The sequence below is a fragment of the Chaetura pelagica genome, unplaced genomic scaffold (genome assembly GCF_000747805.2).
Source record: "Chaetura pelagica isolate M959 unplaced genomic scaffold, ChaPel_1.0 scaffold118, whole genome shotgun sequence".
In the NCBI taxonomy this organism is placed as follows: domain Eukaryota; kingdom Metazoa; phylum Chordata; class Aves; order Apodiformes; family Apodidae; genus Chaetura; species Chaetura pelagica.
In genome coordinates this window covers 723,036-734,244 of record NW_009954408.1, presented here as the reverse complement: position 1 = coordinate 734,244, position 11,209 = coordinate 723,036, and the positions used below count along the sequence as shown (strand labels likewise).

The following is an 11,209-nucleotide window of genomic DNA, read 5'->3' as shown; positions in this document are numbered from 1 at the left end:
GCTCTGGGTAACCCCGCATTGCTCTGGGTAACCCCGCACCGCTCTGGGTAACCCCGCATCGCTCTGGGTAACCCCGCACCGCTCTGGGTAACCCTGCATTGCTCTGGGTAACCCCGCATTGCTCTGGGTAACCCCTCATTGCTCTGGGCACCTCCGCACTGCTCTGGGTAACCCCGCACCGCTCTGGGTAACCCCGCACCGCTCTGGGCTCCTGCTGCCGGGGGTTGGGCAGCTGGGGAGTGGGCAGTCTGGGGTGGGCAGCCCGAGGGTGGGCTGAGCGTTCAGACAGGGATCTGAACAATGGGTTAGAAGAAAGGGGACCTTCAAGACCACCCAGTCCCAACCCCCTGCATGGGCAGGGACACCTCCCACCAGCCCAGGTTGCTCCAAGCCCCATCCAACCTGCCCTTCAACACTCCCAGAAGAAGGCAGAGTTTCTATTCTCCAGCCTCACATCCCAAACCTGCTGCCCCAGACTGTGCTCAGACATCAGGACAAGCTGGTTTCTGTGGCACTAAACCCAGCCCCTGCTCCTCCTCACTCCTTGAGGACTGGTACACTGGAATTACAAGCAGGTGGAACCCTTCAAGCACTGTGCTGTGTCTCTGGGAGGGATGTGCATGTGTCCAGCTTGACTTGGCTCCTCACTGTCAGATGTTTTCCCTGCCCTGGCTCCACAGCTCCCACATTTCCCTGGATCTTTACCCTTTCCAGAGGGGTGTCAGGCAGTGTCAGGCTCCTGCTGTGCCCAGCAAGCAGCTCTGCAGCTCCATCCCTCACGTTGCTCTCAGCTGGCAGGGTGAGTGACTGACTCCACACATGGCTACACCTCCCTGGGAACTCTTTAAAGAACCCTTATCCTCCCAGTACAGCTTCTTGCACCAGTCATTCCAACAACAGGTGAGCCATTTGGGTGCCTCTTGGATTTGGCTGCTCGTGGGGAGAAGGAGATTTGAAGCTGGGACCCTCCAGCCACTCTCATGTCCCACAGCAGCACCAGGAGCAGCCTGGGCAGAGCTCCTGTGCTGCCACCAGGATGGTTTCATCTTGGCTTCCCAGCTGAGGATGGATCCACAAAGCTCACGGGAGGACGTGACAATAAAAAGCTGAAGCTGCTCCAGGGGAGGTGTGGGTTGGATATCAGGAAGCACTTCCTCATGGAAAGGGTGACCAGACCTTGGGATGGGCTGCCCAGGGAAGTGGTGGAGGCACCATCCCTGGAGGTGCTCAAGGAAAGGCTGGAGGAGGCTCAAGGTCTGGAGATGTGGGGGTGTTGGTCACAGGCTGGGCTGGATGATCCTAAAGGTCTTTTCCAGCCTCAATGATTCTGTGATTGATTCTGTGATTAGTGAATTTCTGTAAACCAAGCAGCAAAAAAAATTAAATAATAATAATAATAACTAAAAAAGGTTACTGAAATAAAAGATCTAAAAACTCTCCACTTAACTTCTCCATCTGTTGTGAGAGCTGAGAAACATTGCAGTGTAATTTTATGATGTGATTATTTAATTCCAGTTGATTCTGGATTATTTTGATAGTTGATAATTCTTTAATGATTAATAAGTAGGCTGAGTAAATGTTAAGTGTATTAACTGTGCTTTACATAGCACGAGTGGGGACCAAAAAAAAAAGAAGCCCTTCAAAATGTATCTTTCCAACAACGGGCTGAAAATATTGAAGTGTCATTTTCCCTTTTTCTTCTGGCAACATGAAGCAGCCTCAGCAGAAAGGCAGGAGGAGGGGGCAGCACAGATGGTGAGCTAAGCAGCACTGACATTTCAGAGGCTTCTCTGCAGCTGGCATGAAGTGATGCTGTAAAGACCTGGTGATCCAGGCAGGCACCTCTTCAGGTGCCTCATTTTCCCGACTTGGGGAACTCAGCCTCATCACCTGGTGTCACTGATGACATGGTCCTCCTCATCCCACCCCCCTGCCTGAGCCTCCAGCTTTAGGTGCCCTAAACAACCTGCTGCTGGCACGAAGCTCAGAGGGCTTGGGGCACCACTTAGAACTGCAGCTACACCCTCCCCAGCCCTGGTTCTCCACCACACACCCTGTTTCCCACTCTGTTCCTGACTGTGCTTCTTGCTGGAGCACCCACTGGGCTGCCAGTCCCCCCAGGATGGGTGCTCAGCCTCCTGGCTGCTCTGCCCCTCCTGCAGACACAGGCCAGAGAACAGGCTGCATGCCTGGAAACCCCCTCCCAGCAAACACAAGCCATCCCACTTTTCCTTGGCATGAAGACCCTGTTGCCTTCACTGCATCTCTCCAGGGGATTTTCTGGGTGCTCTGGGAAGCAGCTCTTTGCCTTCTGTGGCCTCTGAGTCACCAGCAGGAAGTCCAGGGACAAACTTCCCACAAGTGGGTGAAAAAAAAAATATGCTTTAAACAGTGTAAAAAATACTTTATCATCAGGGGTGAATTCAGGCTGCACCTCAGGGTGAAACCCACAGAGTTGGAGCCATCAGGCATTTCTAGTCCAGTGAGAAGACAACACAAGTGTGGGTGCCTGTGGCAACCCAGGCAGGGGCTGGGGGAGCTCTTGTTTGAGCTTTCACTCGAAGGACTTGGCAACAAGTTGAAGGCAGAGTCTCCCCCCACCCCTTTTCCTGGGGGGCAGGATCCCCCCAGCCTGCCCTCTCCCTGCCACTGCTTCTGCCCTTCTCCTCCTGCCACTCCCACTCCATATAGGCTGAGGTTTTGGTGCAACCTGGACCTCTTTGTCAGGCAGGAACTCACCCCTGGGAGGTGCCTCTTAGTGCAGGAGCTGTGCTCCAGGTGCTGGAGCTTTCATACCATCTCTTGGTAGGGATCCAGGGATGCTGAGCCTGATCTCCATGTCTGCTCAGCAATCTCCACATCTGCCTGCTCCCAGCAGCCAGCCAGAGGCCCTGCCTGAGCTCCCAAAGGAGAAACACTCACCAGCAACACTTGGATGCTGAAAGAGCTCCACGTGGGTTTGGGTAGGGTTTGTTAGGAGAGGAACAGTCACTGCTTGCCCTGATTAAAAAAGGCTCTGGGCCACTCTGGGCATTTCTAGAGGTTGCTGGTGAATATCCTGAAGCTAAATACACACATTTTGCAACTTTTCCTTCCTTCCCTGTTTGTTCTGTTGATGGAAAGAAAGCAGCAGCAGCAAAGGTCACTCATTGTGAGATGTGTCATCGGGTGCAACACAACAAGGTCTTTGTGTTGCTTTTTTGTTCTTTTCCACTTTCCCCAGACCCTTTTTTGCTCCAGTTTCTGAACGGCTTCAGTCTCACCTTCCAATTGCTCAAGAGCACATCTCAGTGAGGAAGTGCTGCCTTTACCTAACCAAGGGCTTTCTGCAGCTTTGGAAAAAAGAAGCTGCACGTTTATTTCATGAAGGCATTTCTGTTGTTCTGTGGGACCTGAGAAGCTGCTGATCAGTGACCCCATGGGGGGTACAAATGTATGTTCCTTTTTCAGGTGGTTTTTTTTCATTGAAATTCACAGAGAGTTGAGGAACAGTTTTTTTCCAGATGCTAGAATGAAAGATAAAAATACATTTCCTTGTGGAAAGAGCTCTGTGCTCATCTTCCTCTCTGAAATGGCTTTCTCAGAAGGCAGCCCCATCATCACCAGGGAGCAGTTTCCCTGCCTGCAGCTCAGAACCTGCTCCAGCAGCCAGGCCCTACCAGCAGCTTGGGGAACTCCAGCAAGGCACGTGCCTCCCCCAAAACAGGGAAAATTATCCCTTTCTGAGCCAGGAATCCCAGTGGTAAGGAGCCCTTGAGAAGGTAGAGCTCAGAAATGGGAAAGGGAATAAACTCAAGCCTTGATTTCCCTGGGGCTGGGCAGGGGGACCTGCTGAGCTGCACCTCTGACCAAGGAGGGTCTGCACCAGAGCTCTTGCCCCAGCATTGGTAGCCATGTCCTTGCTTTTACAGACCTGAGCAGGGCTTATTGACCCATTTTTTTAAAAAGCTAGGAGAGAATGTTTGTCCAGACACTGTCCTTTAGGTGCTCACCTGGTGACTGAGCAAGTCCCCAGGGAAATGGAGTGGGAGGTCTGATTCCCTGCTCCCCATCTCCCATGGGAATGAATTAGCTACATGCCCTACCAAAAACCTGGGCCAACAGCTGCCTGGCATTGTGTTCCCTCTGTGTAATACAGAAGTATGTTGAGACAGGACCAAAATCCCCATCTTTGCTGCTCCTGTGAGGCTGTGGTCAGGCTTCCCTCCCTGTGCTTGCTCTGGTCCATCTCACCCAGGCTCAGTACCACAGTCCCCCCTGCCCCTGCAGGGACACACACTCAGCTCAGCAGCAGCAAGGGCAGGGCCCACTGGTTTCATATCCATTGGTCTGGAGCCCCCAAACAAACACTCACACTGATGTTGGTCACCAACGAGCAGTTTTCTGGGCAGCAGGACAATTGCTTATCTCTGTGCTGCAGAACCACGGAGTGGTTTGGGTTGGAAGGGACCTTCAAGATCATCCAGTCCCAACCCCCTGCATGGGCAGGGACACCTCCCACCAGCCCAGGTTGCTCCAAGCCCCATCCAACCTGCCCTTCAACACTGCCAGGGATGGGGCAGCCACAGCTTCCCTGGGCAACCTGGGCCAGGCTCTCACCACCCTCACACTCCACAATTCCCTCCTCATGTCTCACCTCAATCTCCCCTCCTCCAGTTTTCATCCATCCCCCCTTGTCCTCTCCCTCCCTGCCCTTGTCCCAAGCCCCTCCCCAGCTTTCCTGGAGCCCCTTCAGGCCCTGGAAGCTGCTCTAAGGTCTCCCTGGAGCCTTCTCTTCTCCAGCCTCCCTGCAGAGGAGCCAATTTCCTGAGGTGACCTCTAGAATCACCTTCTAATGATCACACCCAGGTTCTCACAATTGCTTCCAAGAAGCCCTATGAGACAGCAGAATGGATTGGAAACCTGGTGCTAGAAAACTGAGCTTTAAACAAAAAAATTGTAGCTTGAATCACTCTCTAGAAGCCCATGAGAAGATGAGGGAGTTTGAAGAGCTGAGGGGAGAAAAGTGCTCTGGGGAGAGAGGGAAGGAGCAAAATGCAGGTCGAGCTGTTGCTACATGTGCTAATTGGTAGGATCCAGTTTTTATCTAATCAAGGCAGTGTGTGTTCTGTGGCATAAAAGAACAGGAATCAATTGCTCCCTGCCCTGGCCAGGAGCACAGCAGGAAGGGGTGCCTGGCTGGGCTGAGCCTGTGCTTCCTCTGCCTGGGAAACGTGGACCAGGGGCAGCACCTGAGGACACTGCTCCTCAGCCAGGAGACAAGGCAGTGACCATCCCTCACCAGGGACAAGCGTGGCTTCCAGCATCTAAAAATAACAAGAAGCCTTTTTATTTTCAATCCAGAAAGGGTTTTATTCAGCCAGAGCTCATTTGGTGGCCAATTACCCACTGACAAAGAAGAGTTAATGACTGAGCTCAGAAGGAGCTGTTGCCTGGTACCCCTGCCCAGGCTCTGTTGACACTGACGTTGTGCAAACAGATCCCAGGACCAGCCCCTCTCAGGTGCATTTGGGCCTTGGAAATGCCCAGTTTTCCAAAGTGAGATGCAGGGGCAGGGAACAGGAGCATCCTGGTGGGAATGCTGGGGCCACCTGGTTATCATACCAAGGAGTCTGGGGCTGCTCTTGCAGATGCAGCTCCAGAAATGCTGTGCAAACCTCCTTCCCTCCCCTCCCCAGAGTGTTTTCTTGGGGAGAAGCCATCCTGGTTAGAAGAAGCTGCATGGGTAGCTCTATCAGCCACAAACCTACATCATGGGGTTACTAGGGCTTCTCAAAACCCTGATTTCCCCCCCTCTGTGGTGGGATTAGACCCTCCCTTTGAGGAGGTGAGCACCTCTGTGCAGAGCAAGACACTTGGATTTCTCCCAACAGTCTGACCTGGTGGCACCAGGATTTGTAATGAGGTATAAACTGGTACCAACTTGGGTATAAACAAGGTATAAACTTGCAGGATGTGGTGGTGACCAGGAGAAGGAGCAGGGGCTGAAACCTGCCTCCCTGTCAGATGGCAGCAAAGTGGGGTGAGGAGGAGCTCAAAGGCTTTTTGCCTTCACAAATGTCTTCTGGTGATTAGTTTTGTGGTTTGTTTATTTTTTCCTAAATCACCCAGTACCCACAAATGATGTAAAAAAAAACCCCAACACCACGATGGGTAAAGTTCAAAGGCAGGAACAAGATGAGTGGTGGGGTGAGGAGCAAGAGGACACAGCACCAAACCTGGCAGGGAATCCACCCTTCTCCAGCTTCAAGCCATCACCCCTTGTCCTGCCATTCCATGCCCTTGGGAACAGCTCCTCCCCAGCCTTCTTGCAGGCTCCTTGCAGGTATTGGAAGGTCACAACAAGGTCCCCCTGAAGTCTCCCATGTCCTGAGGTGCCCTGCCCAGCTCAGCAGGAGGGCTGTGCATGGCAGGGACACAGTGGTGTGGCCCTGCTGGTGAAGTTCTGGGTAAATATCACTCTCTGTGCTGCCAAAAGGGAAGGAGGAGGCTGAGGCTGCTGCTGTGAGACCTCCCAGGCCCTCAGAATTTGGGGGGATGGTGGTGGGGAGGGCAGAGGGTTGTGTGCACAGTTGCCACCCAGCATGGGGACACTGGTTTGGGAGCACCAATGGTCCAGAAACCAACCCCACCTGATGTGGAGGAGCCTAACGTGGGGCTCCTGAGCTGCCCTACCAGCCTCTGCTCCTCACCTGGGCTTTGGGAATGTTGTGGTGGTTTTTTCCCCTTCCCTCAACCTGGTGAATCACCAAGAGGTGCTGAAAGGGCAGAACCTTTTTGTGCTGCCTCCCCCTGCCACCCTGCCCAGCACATTCTGGGTCAGAATCCCATCTCCTGGGGAAGCAGCCCCAGGTCCCACACGTTCCAAGTGTGAGGAACTGCTCCTCTGTGCAAGCTGGGAGCAGATTCCCAGCCCCTGCCCCTCCCCAACACCCTCTGCTTGGATTTTTTTTCCCCCCTCCCAGCCTGCTCTGAAAGAGAAAGCAGGTTTGGAGACCCAGCCCCAGGATCTGCTCCAGCCTTGGGCTCCTCACCTGGTGCAACAGTCCTTCTGTGTTCCCATGGCAACAGGAGGAGTTAATTTAATGATATGTTTTGGGTCTCATTTGTATGGCTGCACACACACCTGCACGCTGGGAACACACACACACACACACAGAGAGAGGGAAATGAGCAAGTCCTGCTCCCCAAGGAGCTGCCCATGAGCAGTCAGTCCTGTCCCTGAGGTTCACACCCCCCCAAGGTCCCAGCTGTCCCTCCACAAGAGGTGACCAAGCCCCCCAAGCTGTGCAGCCCTTCAGGCCTGAGCTCCCCAGGCTCTGTGGGAGGATGCTCAGAGCATCACCCTGCCTCAGCTGCTTCATGCCATGGGCTGGTGGCTCTTGGACAACCTTTGTGTCATCAAGCATGAGTCAGAGATTCCCACCAGCCCTCCAGCACTCTCTGCTCACTGCCCTCCTGCTGTTGGCAGGATGTCCAGTGGCTGAACAAGCCTCAGGTAGAGCCTGGCTGCTTTTGTTTGCATCTTCAGACACTGGTGCTGAGCACTCCAAGGTCACCAAGAGCTCCTCACTGGTGCCAGGGACACCAGCACTCACTCCCAGGTACCAACCTCTGAGCAAATGGTTCAGTAACTTTGGTGTCTTCACTTCAGCTGCTCAGAAAAACCTCCCTGTGAATTCCTAGTGAGACTCAGGTGATATAAAAAACCAGCTGTTCTTTAAGAGCTCTCAAAAAATGATGCTCCCCTCTGTTTTTAACACTGGAAGTGCTGGTGTTTGTTGCCTAAGAGCATCCACATCTTCACTGCAAAATGTCCAGCAGGTCAGAGTTCCTCTCTGGCTAAAAACATGTTGTAGATCATCAAGACCAGTCACCCTTCTGGAGCAGTCTGCCCTCTCAAGGTGAAAAAGCTTCACCTCTGCTGACTGATCTGAAAGAATCCCAGGGCAGTTTCAGAGCTGAGCCCCCTGCAGCCCCAGCCCTGAGCCATGCCCAGCTGCTGCCCTGCTCTGGGCCTGGCCAAGCCTTCAGGTTTGGCTTGGAGAAGATCTGAAGCATCCCTTCATCCCAAGCAAGGAGCAGTGACCTCCTTGTTGCTGGTTTTGAGCTCCTGAGCAGTGCCAAACCCAAGCACAAGGTGGTTTTTTTTCCCTGTGTGTGCAGCACTGAGAGGCCTCCCATGGTGTGTTCTTCATTAGTTACCTCACATGGCTTTGGAGACAACACCCAGAGCTAAACCACCTGTTTTTTTAACCCAGTAAGTGGTCTAATCCCTCTAGCAATGAGGACACACACCTCTAGTGTGTATCTGAACAGAATCAGGGCTGCTGCTCCAATGATGCTTGCACAGGTTGCATGAGATAAACCACCCAAAGTCACTTTTACTCCTCCGTGCAGGAGCAGGGACCTTGAAATCATCCTGGAAGTGAAGAGCTGGGAGGAAAACACAGTTGCTGAGCAAGGGGGGAGGCACATGAAGCAGAGGTGACTGGCCCAGGAAAGCCAGTTTCCCCCCCACCTTGACCTCAGCAGCCTCCTGCAGATGGACAAGTGGCCAAGGTTAGTGGAGGTTTTATTTTGGTGTGTTGACAGCAGGACTCAGTGATCTCCAGAGGTCCTTTCCAACCCTGCTGACTCTGTGTGACAACCAGTGCCAGAAGTGCTCCCACACCCCAGGACCTCATCCTGCCCACACATTCCTCTTGTAGGTCCCAGAGGAGAGGAAGGACCAGTGGGGGCTTCTGGCTCTGGGGGTTTCTCCCCCACCACCCTCACCATGGTGGGGGGACCTGTGCTGGGCTGGCACTGGGGTTTGTTTCAAGGAATGAGCTGGAATTCCTGCACAGGGGTGACCTGACCTTCATCCAGGCAGCAAAGGCAGCAGCTCTGGGCAGGGCAGGGGCAGGGAGATGATAGAAATCACAGCTGTGGAAAGACATGCAGTGAGGTGGGGGTGGCAGGAGAAGGTGGGGAGGGTGTTGGAAGGGGCAGATGCTCTTTGCAAAGCTCTGGCTGGGTGGCTGGGACCTGGCACAAATGAGCCTGGGGCTTCACCTGCAAGAGCTGGTCTCCTGCAGAGCAGGGGGAACAGGTCTTGCCCAGGTGGCAGCTGGTTTGTGCATGGAGGGATCTGCCTCTGGAGCCCCATGGCACTCAGCAGCCATGGCAACCACTCCAGCAACCACTGGCACCAGGAGGGGCCTGCAATGAAAGGGGCTTCACTGAGGGACGGGGCATTTCAGTGGGCAAGAGGTGCCCTGGGGGGGCTGCAGCCCTGGGGAAAGGGCAGCACCAGCCCCCCTGCAGCACTGAGCTGCCCTCCAGGGCTCCCACCCTCTGCAAGGCTCCCATGGGCCACCCAGCCCCACAGACCCCACAGACCCCACAGACCCACAGATCCCACAGATCCCACAGACCCCACAGACCCACAGATCCCACAGATCCCACAGACCCCACAGATCCCACAGACCCCACAGACCCCACAGACCCCACCTCAGCTGCTCGTGAAGCTCTGCAGAAAAAGCAAGGTGGGGCAGCTCTGCAGGTCAACACATCCAGGGTATTTCTGGCCATGTGGGAAGGAAGGAGAGATGTGGGATGGATTTGGACATCCAAGGGACTTCAGGAAACAACTCCCTGCCCTGCCAGTAGGACCCCACCTGGAGAGCTGTGTCCAGCTCTGGAGCCCCCAACACAGGAAGGACATGGAGCTGCTGGAGAGAGTCCAGAGGAGGCCACAGAGATGATCCTTGGGCTGGAGCAGCTCTGCTCTGGAGCCAGGCTGGGAGAGTTGGGGGGTACAGCCTGGAGAAGAGAAGGCTCCAGGGAGCAGGGAGTCAAGATGCTGAGACAGAAAAGCAGGAACCATCTTCATCAAAGCAGCCAATATTAATTTGCCTCTATTTTGGTCACTTTCTCAACCTATTGTTATTGCTTTTGTCCTGCCTAAATGGAGAGTTCATACTTGGAATTCATCCATGCTCCAAAAATATCCAGATATAGAGAGAAAGGCACTGGATGAGTCACCAAAAATCCAAGCTGAAGAATTTAAGAATGCATTTTAATTATGTTTACCAATAATTTAATGCTACCTACAATGCCTTTCATTACACAGTCATTTATTTTTAGCATCAAAATTGCACCACAATATACTTTTCTTGATTTTGGAGTACTTGACTATTAGCATATTCGGGATGCAAAATGAGACCCCATTGCAACCATCCTGATATAGGATGGGTTGGGTTGGAAGGGACCTTCAAGACCATCCAGTCCCAACCCCCTGCATGGGCAGGGACACCTCCCACCAGCCCAGGTTGCTCAGAGCCCCATCCAACCTGCCCTTCAACACTGCCAGGGATGGGGCAGCCACAGCTTCCCTGGGCAACCTGGGCCAGGCTCTCACCACCCTCACACTCCACAATTTCCTCCTCATGTCTCACCTCAATCTCCCCTCCTCCAGTTTTCATCCATTCCCCCTATGCTTATGATATTATTATAATTTCCCACATTAATTTGGATCTTGGAAGATCATAGATGAGAGACCTGAAAACCTCAAACAATTTCTTTGAAGAGTCATGGGGAAGGACATGCAGGACTGAGGAGGTCAGAGCCCTGAAATCAACTTGGCTCCTCAGGCTGCTGAACACCAGGCAGTGCAGAGGGAAAAGGCAAAGCTGCTGAGTGTGGAAAAAGCTCTTTGCAGGTCACTTGTAACAAACCAGCTCTGGTCGTGCCTGTTTCCATAGATCTCCTTTTGAACCTGGTGCCTTAGCAAATAACCAGCTCGTATCAAATGTGCCTGTCAAGCCTTCATGCTGGAACATGCAGAGCTGACAGGGGTGAACAGAGACACTTACCCTGAGGTTCATATTCCCAGGCCTGTGGGAATAAAAAACTCGACATGCAGCAATAGGGCAGCTGTGTTCAAAAGATGCTGAGTAAACTTAGGAGATGCTGATTCTGGTCATCTGTTCCCCTCTATTAAACTGCTGCCAGACCATAAGTGACCCCCTGCCCCAGCAGTGCTGGCAGCCCCTGCCCTGGGGGCCCTGCAGGGCTGCCCTGTTCCCAGGGATGCTGCTGCACCCCCTGCTCAGCAAGATGCTCCTGGTGCTTCAAGCTGCTGTGCATTGCACTGAGCACCTCTGAGGTCTGCACGTGGCAGCTCTCTTGTCTCTTCACCTTAGAAACCACCTCCAGAAACAGG

At 53.4% G+C, this 11,209-nt stretch overlaps 1 protein-coding gene across 1 annotated transcript in view; it reads right to left on the bottom strand.

Annotated features, from left to right (window-relative positions):
• Positions 1-10,871, bottom strand: part of GPR6 (G protein-coupled receptor 6) — an 18,555-nt gene extending 7,684 nt beyond the window's left edge. The window contains exon 1 of the mRNA XM_010004354.1: positions 10,860-10,871. Coding sequence (XP_010002656.1) covers positions 10,860-10,871 — 12 coding nt within the window. The remainder of the gene's footprint in view (positions 1-10,859) is intronic.
• Positions 10,872-11,209: the final 338 nt, after the last annotated feature.